General features: G+C 51.6%; 1 protein-coding gene across 1 annotated transcript; it reads right to left on the bottom strand.

Annotated features, from left to right (window-relative positions):
* Positions 1 to 3794: 3794 nt before the first annotated feature.
* On the bottom strand, positions 3795 to 16881 carry SH3TC2 (SH3 domain and tetratricopeptide repeats 2). The gene is given in 20 exon segments (XM_015876347.2): positions 3795 to 4303; positions 4901 to 5097; positions 5703 to 5853; positions 6379 to 6501; positions 7669 to 7819; positions 8953 to 9133; positions 9245 to 10948; positions 11040 to 11081; positions 11341 to 11477; positions 12255 to 12450; positions 12958 to 13031; positions 13300 to 13501; positions 13596 to 13739; positions 14057 to 14162; positions 14351 to 14478; positions 14686 to 14787; positions 15726 to 15845; positions 16490 to 16636; positions 16639 to 16711; positions 16714 to 16881. Coding segments are annotated over 20 exon segments (4338 nt in total). The 3' UTR covers positions 3795 to 4111.
* Between the last annotated feature and the right edge of the window lie 1996 nt (positions 16882 to 18877).

Raw genomic sequence — 18877 nt, 5'->3', positions numbered from 1 at the left:
CAGATTTTGGCTTGGATAAAAGCTTCATGGGATGCCCAGTGATCTCAGCTCCATCCAAGGGACATCTGCTGGCTCCCAAAGGCAACAGCCCTCCTGCCAACAGCAAATGCAAATTGCCAGATATCCATTCAGAGACCGTTTGGGGTTTTTAAGTATCTAAAAGCCATTCTTGCTTAAGTGCCTCTTTATCTGCTTCATTCTTCCTGCATGAAAACACAATGGATAGGCAAGATCAAGAGATTTCCCATCTGAGAAGAGCCCTGGAAGCACAGTGAGAGATGGCAGCCAATAAGTAGTTATGAGACAGTATTCAAGGCAGGACTGGAAAGAATCTGAGAACAAACCATGCTAAGCAACAGCCTGGGGGGGCCCATGGCTATTAGTTGATCATATTGACCACTGCAGGGGAGAAATGCTTCTGCTTCTTGAGAACTGAGAGGAGAAGATGTGGATCCCAAACTTTAGGTAGGAAAACAGAGATGGTAGAGAAGTGCAACATGCCAAGACTGGAGCTTCTGTAGTACGAAATACCTTGCAACATAGATAGATGATGGATGATAGCCTGAGAGGACAGTAAGATGAGTCCAAAGGCAATGATACCCTCATTGAGTCTGGCTGTGCTGAAACCAGGAGGGGCACTCAGTGTCTCGGCAGGTGCTTTGCACTTCAGTAATGCTCCAGCACAGCCTGCCCCAGGTGTGAATGGGTTGGGAGAGTTTTTAGCAGAATATAGCCCTGAAACACAGAAGGTATTTGGCAACTCTTTCTAAAACATTAATTTTTTAAAGGGAATTAATACTATACCAAAACTTTGAGCTCAAGTATGACTTAAATTTGGGGCAGCAATAGGGGAAGGTCATGCTGTGAGTGGAAAACCAGCTGCAAGGAGTTGGAGGTGCCTTAGGCAGAATTGAACCTGAGCACCATCAGTGCTGCAGCATTGCTCCCTGTGTGTCCATGTATTCTTTTATGGTCCCAATGCCACTGTCAGAGCAGGTGCGAAGCAAAAGAAGAACAAGAAACAAATTTAAAGTAGCCATCCGTAACAGTCCGCTCCATAACCAAAGCCCCTTTGTGTGCTGGTTAATTAAGAATTTATTCTTCCTTTCTCCAGAACCTGCCTGGTGCTCAGGGGCTAATTGCTTTGTGTTCATCCCAGTTCCTGGACTGCATCCCAGCAGGTTCTATGGCAGCCAAATCCTGATCTGTTTTTCCTCTCTACTCCCTGCAGTGTGACGGGATTTGTTGGCGCTTGCGTGGTTTCCTACAGTTGTCTCCATGCTGTGACAAGGGAGCCTCGTGCCGCCGGGTTTCCTCCCAATGAGGAACCAGAGCTGGTGGGACATCATGCTGAGCTGGGGAGCCATAAGGAGAGCTAGGAGCCACCCAGCCTGTCTTGCCACTGTATGGAGGACCATGGCTTTGCCCAAGTATATGTAGCCACAGTGAGTGACTCCTGGATGCTGTGCAGGATCCCAGCCCCAACCTGAAGCACACCACCCAGCATGCATATTTATGATCCCAATTATCACAAAAAAAAAAAAAAACCACACAAAACTCACAGGTTGCTGTGTAAATAACTGATTTTTAATCTGAATGGCCCAGCTTACATATTTCACCCAGCCCTGCTCAGCAGAACAGCTGGTGTTTACTGATTTCTCATTGCTTTTCCAAGCAACGTGGAAAGATGCTGTCTGCAGAGTCACAGCTGCCCTTGAGATAAGGAGAGCTCAGGTTTGCCTCTGCCCCAGACACTGCTCCTCCACATCCCGACAAGCCTTGGCAGCAGAGTGTGACCAGCAGCTCTTCTCTGCTGACATCTGGGGCTGATAAATGATGCCCCATCCACAAACAGCATCCCCAGCTGCACAGTGAGCACAGGGCTCCAGCAGAGCGCACTGAGCCACAGTGTGCTCCAATCAGGGCTGCAGGAGGGTCAGCTGGGGTTGGTTAAGGTTGGGGTTAGGGGGCAAGTGCAGGCCCTTGGGAGGGGAGAGATGGCTCCTACCCACACCACTGAAGTGCAAACTTCCTTCCCAAGCAGCAGCGCTGCCCCCACCCAACTGCTGGACTCTGACATAGTCAGAGCTTTTCTACCCCTTGTCTGTGCCATGAGGATCTGAGACTGGCAGTGGGTGAAAGCTGTGCCTGGTACAGCTGGGGATGGGAAGATCTCTCCACCTGGCACAGGCAGTAAGGATTTGCAGTACTGTGCAATGAGGGAATGGTGAAAGGTGTCCACTCATAGCAGCTATTACTGCTGGATAATAATATTACTGCAAGAAAGAGTAATTTCCAAGTAATCCAAATAACTCTAGCTATCATTATGCTTCTGTCCATATCTATATTTGCAGTTACAAATGCTTCCTTCTTTCCCTAGTGCCTCTGGAGGCTAACAGCAGAGCTACGATGAGCCAGGAATTATTCTTGTCATGGTATTTCCACTGCCCAAGAATGAGCATATGTTAAAGAAATCCAGTCCCTCTTTATTCCAGGGTTTAAATGGCCCCCTGAGGAACCAAACAGCCAACTTGGGCTTTACATGGGCTTGCACTGTGGCTGGCAGTGCTGATGCTGGTGGTACCTTCAGAAGCACTCACTGAATGTGAGGATGTGAGGAGACCTGATCCACCCTGTCCCCTAATTTTTCCTCTGTCTACCCATAATGACCTTCATGCTGATGAAGGAGGGCTGGGTGCTGGTGGCCAGTGCCTATAGGATGGACACTGACAGCCCAGCTCCTCCATCACAGCTCTGATCTGCCTCTATGCCCTGCAGAACCACATCCTGTGCAGTCACCGTGCTTTGCACACACATGGCTTCTCCTCGGTGTGCCTAAAAGGCATCCAGCACCCAGCCCTGCAGCACAGGTTTGATGGATGTCATGCCAGGAGGGGCAGAGGATGATAACCCTGCTGCTCCAGGACCTGAGCCATCAGATGCGGTCACCTCCTCTGACATAAAGACCCCAAAGCATTTACTTCTCATAGACACTTCTCTCCAGGCCAGGAGAAGTCTCCTCTGTGGCTGGGGGAATGCTGGATCCTTGCTCTCCCTTGGGCTCAGACACAGGAGCTGGTAAGCACCATGTTTCACCATGTTGTTATGATGCTTAATTAGTACTAGCCACCTTGACCTCTCATCCCACTGGGAAAACAAAACCCCAAGGCCAGTGCTGAGCACTAGATGTGTGCACAGCTGGGCTGCATGCAGCTGTGCAGATCCTGGCCTCTGGGTGAGCACCTGATGTGAGCCCATGGAACGCACCAGAGGGATTCCTTGCACTGCCATCCCCAAAGCTTCACTGTATTTCATATGGACAGAGATTTACCTCTTCTGAGCATAGGGCTGAGGTTCTCCAATGGCATCACTGGATTGTATGATAAAGAAGCTGTACATTCACTGCCCCAATGACAGATGCTCGCAGGATTTGAAAGGGGAAAATGAAATCAGCGTTTTCAAAGCGCAGTGATGAAATAAATGTTCTGCGCTCAGCATCTACAAGCAGTGGGCCATGTAAGTCAGACGGGGCGCTTTGCAACAAGTCCCTTTGTGAACCTCCAGCGGCTGCCAGCGCCCGGAGCCCCGCTCAGCCTCCGGTGCGAGCTGCAAACACGGGGCTGTGTTGCTCCCTGGCGGTGAGCGGCTGCCTCGCTGCCTCCTGGCTGCCTTCCCCTCCCCGCCCCAGACGCTGCGTTTTCTTTCCCTGCCTCCCGATGTTGAAGGGCGGCTGTGCTTTGTGTCAGTGTGGGGCACAGACCCGCACGGAGCAGACAGCACTAAAAACAACCAGGTTAAATAAAGAGCTACTATTCCACTTAAAACACGCTCGGGTCAGAGGACCAGGTGGCGACAGGCTGTACCTTGGTACCATCCCCATCACATGCAGCTGCACTCCTGCTCCAGCACCAGCTGCTGGGGCTTCATCCTGCCCCACTCTGCCAGCAGTGCCATATGCTCAGCCCTGTGCCTGAGGAATGTGGGCAGAGCCCTAAGTCCCTCATCTGGTGGGCACAAGAAGCCAAAACGATGCTGATGGCAGGACCTCTGCTGAATGCTGCTCCTGGACAGCACATGGATCACGCATGTCCCGTGCTGACACATCCATCACTCAGACAACGTGGCCTCCTTCACTCAGCCACCTGGCCCGGTACGTGGCACAGCCCGGCACGTCCACAAGTCGCCGTGGGGCTCTGGGGATGTCGGCCAGCTTGGCACCAATGAGGCTCTGCAGCTCCGTGTCTCCCAGCTCAGTGGCTGCAGCGAGGGCCAAGAGGAAGTAGGCTGCTGCGTCCTGTTCATCCTAACAGTAAAGAACAGAGTGTTAGGAAGTAGTTTAATGTGAGGTCACAGGGTATGAGGATGCTGGAGCAGAGCCCAGTGGTTCCAGGCAGAACCCAGTGGCACTTGAGTGTCATGGTCTTCCATTGAGTGTTGTGGGCTTGAATTGAGTGAAACGGGCTCTGCACAGTCAGTGCTAAGGGTCAGCACATTTCTTCCCAAACTACCTTTCCCTCTCAAAACGAGGAGATATGAGCATCATGTGTACTTATTCTTAAGCTGCAGATAGGAGTGGAGAGTCATGGCATGCAGCTGCCTACAAGGGTGGCTGCTCCTGCAGACAGATGTGGTTTTCCAGCTCCCCATCATAGAAGCATCCAGTTCCAACCCCTGCCAAGGTCTGGCTGCTCTTTGATCTGAGCACCTCCAGGGATGGGGCACCCACAGCTCTGGGCAGCAGTGCCAGGGTCTCACCACCCTCTGGGTGAAGGATTTCTTCCTAACTCTAACCTAAATTTCCCCTCTTATAGTTTAAAGCCATTTCCCCTTGTCCTATCACTGTTAGACTGAGATCAAGATCTGAGAGCCCAACGCTGCACCACAGAAAGCAGTGTCCTACCTTCAGTTTATGCAGGGTCAGGTTGCCAAGGTGGCAATACACCTTGCAGTAGTACAGGGCTTCTCCAGAGCACTGCAGCATGGGGGGACGCAGGGCGAGTGTCTTCAGGTAGCAATCTTCAGCCATCTCATACATCTGTAGAAAATAGTAGACTGTAGCCAGGCGATGGAATGCAACCAGCTCTTGCAATTGATCTCCTAGAAAAGAGTTGCTGATGTAGTCAGCCTGCAGCAGGCTCACAAATCATTCCCAGCCCAGCACACCGAGCTGCATTTGATCAACAGCCGTGGGGCAGCACAGATCTCTTCATAAGGAGACACTACGGTTGAAAACAGTCCAGAGAAAACAGAGCAAAGGGCAGGGCTGCTGATACCAATGCAGGACAGGTTGTACAGGGAGTATATCATTCAAAAAGGGGATTTCTTGGTGCTGGAAAGTGTTATGACAAGACTGGTTTCATCTCAGACATTTACACTGGCATTATGCTGGCCATTAGACCTACTTCTGCAGTGGAAAGAGGTGGGTTTATTAGAACAGCTAAGGCAAAGAGGAACTGGTTGAGTTCTGTGCCTTCATCAGACTTCCTGTACTCCAGTGTAGCAATAGTCCCCTCTCTCCTGTGGGACTGTCACACAGCTTAAAAAGGGAAGTGGCCCTAAAGAGATGTTACCCTTAGGATAAGAATAGATCCGGAGGACTTATGAAAGCAGGAGTATCTTCCCTGCATGTGCATGCTGCTCCCACCCAAAAGCCAGACCACTCTGCCAGCAGCTCCACATACCAGTGGGTTTGCATCACTTACCCACCCTGATGCTCAGCCTGGCTGCCAGCGTGGCAAACTCCAGCGCCTTCTCATAGCCCTGCAGCCCGATCTGAAGCTCTGTCAGCTTATTGAACAGCCGCAGCTCTGTCTTAATGGCCTGTAGCTTCCTGGCCAAGGGCACTGCACCACCCTGGTGAGAGAACAGTGATTCTGGTGTGTTCCTGGAGGTCTGATTACAGCACTGCCCACAGAAGGGTGGCAGTGCAGCAAGAGATGAACTGAGCCCTTGGCAAAGCAGGTGAACAATGGGGTGGCTGGGTTCTGGACATCTCAGTTCCAACCCTTAAACATGAGTTTTATGTTCTCAAAGTATGTTCCTCAAAAGCTGAGCCTCCCATCTCTGCCTTTCCTTAAATGCATGAAATTCTGTCTCTGAGCACATACCCAGAATGACCACCCCACATCTGAAGCTGTTGGGATTGGTAATGCACAGCCCCTTCTTCCATCCCTCCCTCTGGGGAGATCTGCAGCTATTGCAAAATGGGCCTGTGCTCCGAGATGTCTCCTGGCAAAGTTTACATGCATGCACACTCAGAATGCCAATGTCCTTCTCCATCTTCTGCCCTTGTCTCTCCATCCTGGCCACACAGTGCTGTAGTTCCCCATGGTCATCACAGAGAAGGGACATAAGGGACATGCTCAGAGGGATCAGTACCCTGTAAAACTCCACCGCTTGATCTCTGTGTCGGTTGCCATTAAAAAAGTTATCTCCTGCTTTTTCATAGAGATCCATGGCCAAGGAGAAGTTCTCAGCTTTCAGAGCAGTCTCAATAGCTGCCTAGAAGGAAAAGGAAATGGAGTGAAACTTGGAAAGGGACACTCACACACAGACTTTGAAGTGATGAAGTAAATCACATCATCCTACACTTGATCCTCAGTGCTCCAAACAGCACAGATACATGAGCAGGTGTGTGAGACTGTCAGGCTGCATTTATAAGTGATGTGTGAGAGTGGAGCCAGGAGCCATACATATCCCTGTGCAGGGTCAGAGTGCCAGACTGACCAGGTGGGGCATCCCATGGAATCAGGATGGGAGTCAGGGCAGCTACAGGCTGCCTGGTCTGTCATTACAATGTGATGGATGCAATGTTGAGACTGACAAGGTGAAGAGAACCAGGACAGAGAAAAGGTAGAGTCAGTGGGATGGGAGTGATGGCAGGTGTACGAGCTTCTGGGAAGAACAGATATTTGTGCCAATTATACATGCTGCCATGATGCCACCCTCCAGCCAGAGCATATTCTTTCCATCATTACAATCTGTCATTGCCAATGACCATATCAGTATATGACCCAGTCACCAGTTCAGTAGTGCCTCTAGGGCAACAGAGTGAGGACCCAAAGCATCCCTTATGTGTGCTCAGACTGCTGCTTTTCTGGATACTCCAGCTCAGTGCAATGCCAGCAGACCCAGCCAGCCTTCTGCTTGGCTTTCTTTGGGCATGTGGAAGGATTTTGTATCTTTTAATAGAAGCTGCTCTTTGAATGATGATGGAGTCCTGAATTTTTTGTGGAAGCTTTTCCTCTTTGCAGCTCATCTGATAGAATAATGTTGGAGATGGAAAGAAGCCAGTAGCCTTCTGCTCCAAGAAGTCTTCGAGCACTTCCCTGGCACTTCAGCCCTTATCTATGTGCATTTCAATGGGAACTCATCACCTGGCACTTCCTTTGACACCCTCACATCACTTTCTGGCCCACTGAATTCACAAACTTTCACCCAAGAATCTTCTAAAACCCATGTATGGAAGGAAAGTTAGGACATTTAATGCCAGATAGCACATGAGTGCTAAGGCAGCAGCTCCTTCCAGCAGCAGGTTTCTTATGCTCATGAGAAGAACTTTCCCTTCCAAGTTTTTGAGCCCCAAATGGCTCCTGCTGATCCACACAGTTGTGATGGGAATACAGCACCAGTGTGGGAATGGGACTGCTCCAGACACCTCCCTCATACCTGAAAGTACATATCCACCAGCTCATCTTCCTGCATGAGATAGTACAGCCTTCCTGCCTGCAGCCAGGCCTCTGCTGCCTTGCCAGTGTCCTCGAGGTCAATGAAGATCCTCAGACTCTGTTTGGTGCAGTCCAGTGACAGTCTCAAAGCCCTGTGATGGTAAGAGGTAAAAAAACACTACAGAGCAATCACAGGATGCCAGCAACCAGCTGCACAGCTGCCACCACACCTTCACTTCCCAGCCATCGTCTGGCACCCAGAGCCAAATCTATGGCTGTTTGTCCCTTGGTGCTGGCAGAAGGACAGTTCTGTGCCACACATGCAGGGCCAGCTGTCTCCTTCTCAAGCTCTGTATCACCTGAGGACAAAGGGCAGGCAGCAGGACGAGGTGTTTGGTTGGACATGCTGCCTGCAGAAGGTGGCTGCAGCCAGGGCTGGGGGCAGTGCCCAGGGCATGTTTGCTTGCTTGGTATCTTGCTTGAAACTGTGCTCCAGCTGTCCTTCCAGGGACCTGGGTGCTTTGTGAACTGAAATAGCACCGCTCACATGACAGGCGTCTGCTTCCTAAATTCCTTCCCTCTGAACTCACAGTGACCCAGTGAGGGAAGGTGAACATCCAATTAGTGACAGCCTCTGCCCGCTTATCCTTCTGGGACACAGGATCTAGCCATCCACTATTTGACATACCTGCCTTGAAAAACTGAAGAAAGTCTGTGGTTGACCCACATATTCTTCTTCCCTCCTGCCTAAACTAATCCATCACCTGCATGTGTCAAACAGGAGATTGAAAGGTGAGCTGATACCAGGTCTGAAGTATATCCCCAATGAAAATATTCCAGCAGCAATAGGAAGGGCAGGCTCAGAGGCTGGAGGCTGAAGCCAGGGTTATTTAAATAACAGATAAGGAGTCTATTTTTACTAGTGAACAGTGATTAATCACTGGGATAAGCCTCCAAAGGAAGTGATGAATTCCCTGTCACTAAGTCCCCTCTGAAGAAGACTGGATGTCTCTCTGGAAAGCTATGTTTGGCCATCCCCCAGTTTTATCCCAGCTAGCAGCATTTGCTGGCTGTCCCTGTGATCTGGCTGACATTGAGCTGTTCCTGCAGCACACAGGGACAGCTCCCAGATCTCAGCCACTCAGCACCCACCACCTGTGAGCACCCAACCTCCCTTCAGGGCCTGTGCTGCAAACAAGATGGAAAAGCCACTGCTCTTGCATGGATGAGCATAGACTCCTCTCTAACAGCATCTGCACAAGAAGCAGCCAAGCTGAGGACTTACTCAGGGGTGCCCAAAGCCTGGTAGAGCTGGCTGAGGGTCTGCCGGACATTGCCTTCCAGCTCTCTGTCCTGGAGTTTCTGTGCCAAGGAGACCCGGTGCTCATGGTAGGTAATACAGGCTTGGAGGTTGGGGCACACTTGGCTGTAGAAATGGCAAAGAGCCTCAGTGACATGAAGCTGACCTGCATGGTAGAGAGAAGGGAAAGGGACAGCTCAAGAGGCTGTTAGGGATCTAATGGGGTGCTGCACTGAGGTGAGCACTGCCCCATCCCTGCCAGCAAAACTATACTCACTCCTCATATTATGCCACTTCAGGGCAAAAACCAGCGCAAGTTCATAACAGAGTTTGCCATCTTCCATCCTCCGCCTGCTGACCATGGCCTGTGCCAGCCACAGCAGCACATACACCAACTCCAGCTCCAGCTCCTCACTGCCCTGCAGCTCAGCATACAGCTGGGCAGCCTGCAGCAGGTAGAGCTCAGACAGCTGACTCGCCCCACGCGACTGGCTCAGCTGCCCCAGGTTGGCCAGGGCAATAGCCTGGTTCCTCTTGTTCCCAGTCTCCTTGGCTTTGTGCAGTGCCTGGAGGTAGTTTTCTGCGGCCTTCTGCACCTGCCCTGCTCCTTTAAGGGCAATGGCAAGGAGGTTGTGCACCACTCCACCCTGCGTCACACTGTCTGTCCCGTGCAGGGAATGTAAGAGCTGCCCCATGATGTCTGCTGCTGGGCCTGGCTGGCTGCTCAGAAGGTACATCCACCCCAGAGAGAGGGAGGACTCGAAAGCCTCCTCCTCGCCTATCAACCTGCTGAAGGCCACAGCCTGGGCTGCATAGCACACTGCCCCATCCAGCACACCATGCTGGAGGTACAGCCGGGACAAAATGATGCACAGACTCCTCTGAGTGGTCACTGCTCTGCCCTCACAAGAGAAGCGCAGTGCCTGCTTGAGGTAGGAACACGCCAGGGCTGGGATGCTGCTCCTCTCCAGCTGGTTTCCCAGGAGCTTGGATGTATTTTGGAGGATGAAGCCAGCTTTCCAAATGGGTGTTGGTGTCCCTTTGATGCCACTGGGAACAAAAGACCTGGCAGAGGCAAGTGCAATGCTTGGCAAGCACTTCTTGTCATACAAATAGCTCAGGATGGGGGTGGCATCCAGTGGCACAGCTCTAGTGTCCTGTCTGAATGAGGTGGTGCAGAGACACTGAAGATGCTCAATAAATGGCAGCACTTCATCATTTTTTCCCAGCTGGAGAAAGAGCTTGACAATGAGGAAGCAGACTCGTGCTTCCAGAGGAGCATTTCCCACAGCAATGGCCTCTCTTAGGACGTACATCATCACCCTCAGCTCGTGCTCAGAGCTGAAGGAGCGGCTGGGCAAGCAGACAAGCAAGGCCACCATTTTTCCCAGCAATGAAGAGAACTTGTTTTTCATGTTCTGTTTCAGGTAGATGGAAGCAAGGTTCACGTGCAAGGCAGCCAGCAGGGGCAGGTCCTCAAGGCCCCTGTCCAGGGTGCTCACGGCTTCCTCAAAATAGACTCGAGCCTGGGAGAACTTGACTTTTTTCATACAGAGCTTACCCAAGAGGAAACAGAGCCTGACATGGGCCCAAACTGAATGAGTCCTCTTGGCCCAGTTTCTGGATGTCTCGAGGTACAAGACCAGTTCATCCTCATCAGAGAAACCGTAAAAAGTGGAGTTGAGAAAGGAGAAACTGAGATCGTAGAGGCTTTGAAAACAGGGCATATAACTGTCTTGGTTAAGGAAGGTCAGTATAGGTTCAAAGACATCAGCATCTTCCATGTGTCCAGCATTCAGGTCAATGAAGAACTTGGGATCATCAAAATCATTCAGCTTGTCCAGGAGAACATCTTCCCATGTAGCAGGGGCTGACTCACTCCCTGGGCTGGACTGCTCTGAGGTGCTGGCTGTGACCAAGCTGTTTATCTCCTCCCAGGACTGGAGTAGCTGTGTGTCCTTACAGCCACGGAGAACAGCCTCTGGAATGGGACAGACAAATGACAGTAGGTGTTTCTCCATGTCAGAATTCACTCTGTGGCATTGCTGTAAAAGCATTCTCCATGAACTCACCTGATGGTGCTTTCGGGAATGCGGCTGTGGGTTCAAAACCATCTACACAAAGAGAGAAAACAAACAGCCCATAGGCTTGGTTAGTGCCAGAATGAAGACAAAGCACTCTAAACTGCTAAGCCTCAGACCCTTGTCTGAGAGAGCAGGATCACTGCTGGCCACAAACACCATATAAATCTGCAGTTCCAGCCCCTCTATATTCTGGAGTTTGGCTTAGTGCATAACCATGGAGAAAAGGCAGAGAGAAACTAGGTGTGCTTTCCATGGGAGCAATGGAGCTATGTAAGGGGAGGGAACTCACCCAGGCGGTACACAGAGCTGATGTCAGTGCGAGCCAGCTCTCTGAGGAGGGTGGCAAAGTGCTGCTCACCACCATTGCAGGGGATGCTCAGGAGGGGCAAGTTTTCTTCTTCGCTCAGAAACACCAATCCCTCTTCCCTAGGTTGAGATATATGACACGGAAAAACAGTCAGTGTCTCTGCTATTCCATAGTGTCAGAGAAAACTGCCTGAGATTCATCTTGAGTGAACCTGTCCCAGGAAAGCCCAACAAATGCAAACAGACCTAGCAACAACTTAAGAACCCCATTATCCCATATGCAGTCTTGGAGGAGAAGCCTTTTTGGATGTGTATTGAACTGGAGGTGTCTTTAAGCCAGAAACAAAGACAGCTGCTGGGTCCTAAGAGAGCAGTTGCCAGCCATGCTCCTCAGATAGCCCTTGTCCCTGTCCTGGCATTCAGTTCTGCTCAGCGAGCAACTGTGCCAATTGCTGCACCCCACAGAAGGCAAAGGGGCAGAAGGAAGCAAAGAAAAATTCTGAGCAATGCTTAGAGCCCTTTCCCTTGCCAGACTCACAGCCCCTCAGAGAAAAACTAAGACAAGAACATTTCTATTTGAAACAGTGAAGCCAGTTCATCTGGTATACAGATGTCCTGGGCTGCCTTAGCCAGCTCTAACCCAGAGCCAAACCTGTTCCCCTGCAAGAATTACCTGAAGCAAGTGAAATATGATGGCTTTGTCTGGGCACAGACTCCTGCTGCGTGTTGACAGAAAAGCCTGGCTGAAGCTTCTGGATGGACCTCACATGGATCCTCTACAAAGTCCTTGCAAAGCAAACTACCTGCCCTGGACTCCCTTGTAGCCTTGAGCTGGGACTTGGAGTTGACCCTTCCTTTCCACCCAACTTGAAATCCAGATAGTAGCAGTAAACTTACAGAGGTTCACAAGCCTCAGCATTTACAGATCGTACTGGGACAAAGCCGATGTTCCCATTGCTTAGAGATTTGCCCACAAACCACGGGAGTCCTGGAAGGAGGAAGCCGATGACTTCTATGCTGTCTCCCTTGGAGAAACTCAGTTCATCCCATGCTGCTCCTCTGTGGTCCGCTGTGGCTGTGCATTTGCCTTTGACTGGCAAACAAAGGCAAACAGCAGCATTTCATTGTGAGGTTCACCATTACAACTTCCTTACTAGAAAACTTAGGTGAGAAGAGCATGTCAGCTTGAGAAGACTGCCTCTCTGTTCCCCAGGATTTGTTGTGCTCTCAGATTCAGATCTCTGCAGTTTCTTCATGAGAAAAAAGATATTTTGATAAAATATACAGGAGGAATGGGTAAAATCCCACAAAGCCAAAGAGTGAAACTGCTGGGAGCTGCACTATTGAAGGCAGCTGGAAAAATGAAGTTGCTGTAGTTTCACAGGAGATGGACTGTCTCAACTTTCTGCTAGGAGTGAAATCCTTAACAGTGCAAATGTCCAGGAGAATCTGAGGATGCAATCCTCCCCTGCAGCACCTCACAATGGAGTGCCATTGTCAGATCAAGAGATGGACCCTTTGCATTTTGGACCAAACCCAGGTCTTCAAGAGCCATGCCCATCACTGGGAAAGGCAGTGACCCTACATGGTTATCACTCACCAATCAGCTGAGAGGTTGTCCCACTGATCTCCTGGGAGGTGCCAAAACTCATGGCGTAATTCTTCAGGAACCATCTGCAAAGCAAAAGGGAACCTTGTTGGTCCTCTCCAAGCAGCCCTCAGGCCACCCCCAAGGGACAGTCTCACACAAGCCAGGCAGATGGACAGCACAGCAAATCCAGCCATGCCTTTCAATGGTGATGTGGGGCACAGAGGGCAGCTTGCACCTTCCATGTGCAGCTTATGGAAAATGTAAGAGCAGCTCCTTACTCCTGATTTGGTGTTAGCCGGTGTATCAGGAATGGATCTTGGCTTGAACACCATCAATTGCCTGTCTACTTACTGGTAGAATGGGTGAGGTACTGGCTCTAGGGCAGCCACAGGTACCAGACCTCGCTGGCCTGTCAGCAAGGATATCGCTTCCCATTTGGATTCCTCTCCAATGTTCTTCACATGGACAAGCTCGTTCCTGCAGAGCTGCAGACCTTCCTGTCCCTCCCCCTCTGACTGGCACGCACTGGGCACTGCTCTGGAATAAAAGTGACCTGTGGATAGAAAGAGTCATGGCCAGGTCAGTGGCACTGGCACAAGGCAGAGCCCAGAAGTGATCTACACCACAGCCCTGAAATCCCTCCTCACCTTCCTGGAGCAGCAGACCCAGATATATGGTGGCCAAGCAATTTTCATCCATGGACACTCTGACCTCTGTGTCCTCCACCAGAGCACAGTTCAGCCAGTACTCCTGCTCAAAGAGAAGCTGCTCCAAGCAGTGACCTACATAGCCTAAGAACAGAGGGAAAGCAGTGTCAGAACCCTGCTTTGCTGGGCTGCATGCACTGCTCTTCGGGTGTCTCCCAATCTGCCATTTGCAACAGAGCTGCAATAGAGGAATTACCCAAAAGACAACCTCCCACATCTTTATTACAGATCCAGAGAGTTGCTTTGTGAATCTGTACATGAATACCAAGGCCTTCTGATTAACATTCCTTCCTCTTTAAGCTCTTCTCTCTGTTACATTACATTTATGGCTTGCCACAGGATACCTTCTCCAAAAAGGCTCTTCACACTGTTTGGATCCCCCCCGACCTTGAAAACATTACCTAAAGTTAGATATGTAGAAAACTTCCAGACTTCTTCCAGGGTTTTGAAGGTGAGGAGGAACCGATCTTCCTGTGCCTGTATGCACAGCAGCCTGGCTGACAGCTCCTGCATGGAGACAAAGCAAGGCTGAAGGGCTGGGAGTCATCCATGGGGTCTCCTTTGGCAGCATAGCAAGCAAATCAGACCCCAGGGTGCAGGAGCACATGCTGGGGAACTTCCCAGTGGGTTGGGTGTCCCATCACACATCCACCCCACCAGGACAGGACATCCTCAGTGCCATGCTCTGTTCCTACCTTGAACAGAGCACAGACATCTCTGTCATCATTCTCCAAGGCCCACAGCTTCCTTCTGGCTGCTTCCTGCAGCTGGGCATTGGGGCACCGTGAGGAGCGTCTCTCAATGGAGAAGAAGAGTGAAATCTCTTGAAAAGGAAATATGCAGGGTTAGAAGGCAGGAGCTCCATGCAACACATCAGCATCACCAGAGCTCAGCCTTAGGAAGCATGATCCAATCCCATCCTCCTCATCCAGACACAGATGAGGAACTCAAGGGGTAACAGTGCTTGGTTACCACAGTGCCAGGCTGCATTAAGTTGCAGATATTGGTGATGCTGAAGGCAGAACCTTACCTGGTGGAAAGCCCTCCCCAGCCGCCAGCAACACTGAAGAGGGGTCTGGGGTTCCTTCCGCTGCCTCAGCTGGGCTGCTTGGCTCTGATGTGCCTGCCTTGCCTACACAAGGATGCAGAAGAGCCACTGTCAGGTTTTGTTGTGGTTTATGGGACTTAATGCCTAAACACAACACCCAAAAGCAGAGTCCATAGGCCATGCTGCATGTCTGGCTGGGCAACTGCATAAGTCCGGCTTCACCCTAAAATGATGCTCTGGTTGCTATCTGAAATCCAAGCTGTTCTTTCTCTGCTTTATACGTCATCAACTGTTGCCACAGAGGATTCAGTATAGGAAACTTTAGCTGGTATTTATGTTAATGATGGCTGCAGCAAATAAAAGTCCAGCTCACCCTTCCGCAGCTGTATTGGCTGTGGAGGGGTAACAAGATTGAAAAGCAGTTATTGTCAGCAATTGGATAGAACTCACTAGACAAACATACCCAGAGATCTGAACCGGGCCATGGTTAGTGGGCAATATTGGTGGTTGGGGGACAGCTGGATTAGATGATCTTAGAGGTCTTTTCCATGATTCTATGATTCTATCTGGAGCTGGAACAGTATAGTGGCTTTTCTAAACCACTCTTGTCACTGTTACATATTCTATAGTCATTGTGTAGCCAGCTTTGCTAGGGAATCAAATAAACTGTTATTTCCACAAAGAGTTATAATCCTTATATACAGTCAGCAGCAAAGAATGGCCCAAGGCCGGACATGCGATTAATGGGCTTTTCTTTGAAAGAAAAGCCTCTACATTTATCAACAGCTAATATGAGTGCTCTTAACAAAGGACTTCATCCAGGAACTCCTTCTCCCCACCCCCCAACCCCACCCTTGCATGGGGAAACAGAGGCTGGGAAGCAAAAGGAGCCGGAGGCAGAACTGAAACAGAGCGTCTGCAGCCAGGGCTGGGCTGCAACTCCTTCCCACGTCCCTCCCTTCCCCTCCACCCCACAGCCCAGCAGACCCTCAGCGTGGTGTTTCCTTCCCAAGGACAGGTACCTGATGCCATGGTCTTCTCCCACCACCATCGTCCCCGGCGCTCAGCTGTGCTGTGCTGCAGTTGGTCCCAGTGTGGTGGGAGCAGGGGTGAGCGGGGGCAGCAGGACTCACACTCCTCAGCTGGGAAAGAGGGGCGGTGGGGAGAAGCATTCAGAGCCCTGATGGGATGCTCCCAGCCTAAGGGCTCTCCTGGCATCTCAGGGGCAGCTAAGGTGAAGGAGGGGGCAGGTGGGGCACTGCTCATGCTGGTGCTGCCAGCAGTGCGACCAGGCATGCTGGGGTTCCTCACTGAGCAGGCCAAATGGATGGAGTAAGGGCTCCCGTGGGTGAGAGGAGAAGTGTGTTTGCTCCCAGCTGTGCTGGCTGCTACTTCAGTGTTTATTTTCATTTGGGCCCAGCTCAGAAAGGGAACTTGAGAATTTTTGGAGAGACCAATTGAAACTGCTGGTGGAGAGTTGTTCCTAATTGTGCTAGTGACTCATTTACATCCCCAGTGCTGAAATATTTTGTAATGTAGGGCAGGAAACAGACCCAGCCCTGAGCTAAGAGTGGTTCCAGGCTTTCCAAGCCCTCTCCTGGCACTCACTGGCTCTCCTTGCATTGCCACCCTCCTGCAGCACCCCAGGGCCCTGCAAACCTTCTAAGCAAAGGAAGCCAGCGCTCAGCAATGAGACCTCCCCAGCAGCACCAGCAGCACGATACCCATATATCCCACAGCCCCATTTGAACAGAGCAGGGCTCTGACCTCCCAATGGATAGCTTACCTGTACACCCCAGGGCCAGGTCCTGGTGCCAAGGGGCCCCCAAACAGCAGCCCATGTGTCCAGCATTGCCACCAGCCCCAAGCCGGCAGACTGCTGCTGTGCTGCTGGAGGAAGTGAGCCTCTCACTGCTGGCCTCACTGCAGCTCAGCCCGGCCACAATGCACAATGGGCTTTCAGAGCAGACCCTGTGTGCTGGCAAGGCGGGGGCTGGGCACATCCCACCAGCCAGCATCACTGCCCCACTGTTGCCCTGGGCTGTGCTCTCGCCCTCGCCTTTGGGCGCCTGTCACCAGGCCCACGTGGCACATTCCTCTCATTCCTCCTGCTGGAGAACCAAGCTTCAGTCTGGCCTCTCGGGAGATCTGCAGCCCCCAATCCAAAGCAACCCGCATCCAGTGCTGCTGCAAGCACCCCTCACCTGCTGGCACCACCTGCAGCTCCTCCAGCAGCTTCCATCTGCTCCTGCATTGCCTCCAGCTCTGTGGGCAGAGCAATGGCCCAGCGAGCTGCCCGTCACTACAGCACTAAGAGCCAGCTCACTTGGGGTGAGTGGGACTCATCTGTGGATCAGCAGAGCTGTCTGAACCCCAGCGTGAGCCCAGGTGGGATGAACAAGCAATGCAGACTCTCTATGCTGCCCGTGGTGGATTCTGGCTCTCTTTTTGCTTGTACACGCTGACCTTCACCCGGAGACAGCAGCAGGACCCGCTGGGTGGCCTCAGTGCGCTATGGGCTGCAGAGCTGTGCAGAGCATCCCTGGGAAAGGTCAACACAGCCCCTGTGTAAAAGAAAGAAAACACCACAAAAGAAAGTCTAGGGAGATAAGTCACAGGCAGAGAAGGCCTCTAGAGATGCACTTTTCCTTTAGGAATGGGCCGATTGCCAGCACAGCAGTGCCCTTCTTGCCATGAAGCACTGCTGGCACTCCCAGATGCCAAAACACTGAGGCTGCTGACCATCCTTCTCACCCTCCCTGCTTGCAGCACTTAGTGTGAGAGTGGAAAGCACCACTGTTATTTCCCAGCATGCCAACACTGAACTGATCCTTCCAATGCAGAAGAGGACAGACGCAAAGGTGAGCTGCTGGGACACGCTCTGCCCCTGGCAAGGAGGCCGCCTGCTCCCATGCACCACGTCCCAGGAAGCTCCGCATTTAGAAAACTCCTGCAGTCGACCTAGAGATGAGCTGACAGTGCGAGGGCTGGAGGAGGAACTGAGCTCCCAGCAAGGCTTCCAGAGCACCCAGGTTCTACATGCACATCCCAGGTCTGTGTGATGCCAGGCACAGCTTTGCAGTGAGGTGCTGCTGGTTTGGGGCTGCAATGAGGCACCTCTTTTCTAACAGCCTTTCTGCTTCACACAGGATGCTGTTTGTTTTAGCAATATCTATTAATAAATTACTGTCAAATCCTTCTGCACAGAGGACAGTGCTTGAACAAAGATGTCCTCATTTGTTGTTTTGAAATCTCTGTGCTTTTAAGTTTATCTAAGCAACCTAAGGACCAAACCCACCCCTCTGCAGGTAAAGGTAGACCTCATGTTTGACCTGGAATGTAATTTTCCTTTTGGCCATCAGCCCAAACCGCTCCCACTCTCCTGTTGTGCCTCAGTAGCACCAGGACTCATGCACAGCCCTTGATGCTGCTGATGCCATCCCAGCCTCCCACGTTAGTAGAGGCTGCAGAGCAATGCTGTGGGATCCCATCTGGTACAGCCCACTGCTGACCCCCAGGCCCTCCCCTCTCTGTGCAGCCCCAGCAAGCGCTGCTGCCAGCTGTGTGTCCCTCCCAGGGCACTGAGTGGGAAGTGGGTGCTGCCCAGCACCGCTCACCCAGAGATGCAGCACTGCCAGTCTCTGGGGCTGTTTGACAGCTGCACCCTCCTGGCACCAAATACACTTTGCTAGATCCAGTGACTGCTGGTACAATTTCTCCTATCATTCTCCTATTGATTCCTGCATAGGAAAGACCTCAGACAAACCTATTCCTCTCTAGTATGCTCATAACCCCTGAACCTCAGCTAACTACCTACCTGAACCTCAATCTCCAACAAGACTAACAATCCCGATATGGATCTATGCTGCTGTGCTCCCTCACCGAGCTTCTCCAGACACCTGCAAGAACTGCTTTCCCAAGCCATGTTTGCTCAGCTGGGGCTGGCCAGCACCCAGACAGCTAGGTATGGCCGTCCTGCCCCATACTGCCCCATACTGACCTGATCTGCAGGGCCCCACAGCGTGTCCTCCTCGCAGAACCTCAGCTCCCACCTCTCCATTCAGGTCCCCGTGTGTGCTCAGAGGTGCAGACGCGAGTGTGCCCAGCGCCGCCACTCCCTCACATGGGGAAAGGAATTTCTTCCCAGAGCCACTTATCATCTCGGGAGCCTCTG

The sequence above is a fragment of the Coturnix japonica genome, chromosome 18 (assembly GCF_054131305.1).
Source record: "Coturnix japonica strain WE chromosome 18, WE-NBRP24, whole genome shotgun sequence".
NCBI classification, from domain to species: domain Eukaryota; kingdom Metazoa; phylum Chordata; class Aves; order Galliformes; family Phasianidae; genus Coturnix; species Coturnix japonica.
The sequence above is the reverse complement of the archived record's forward strand: the minus strand, read 5'-3'. Positions and strand labels throughout refer to the sequence as shown.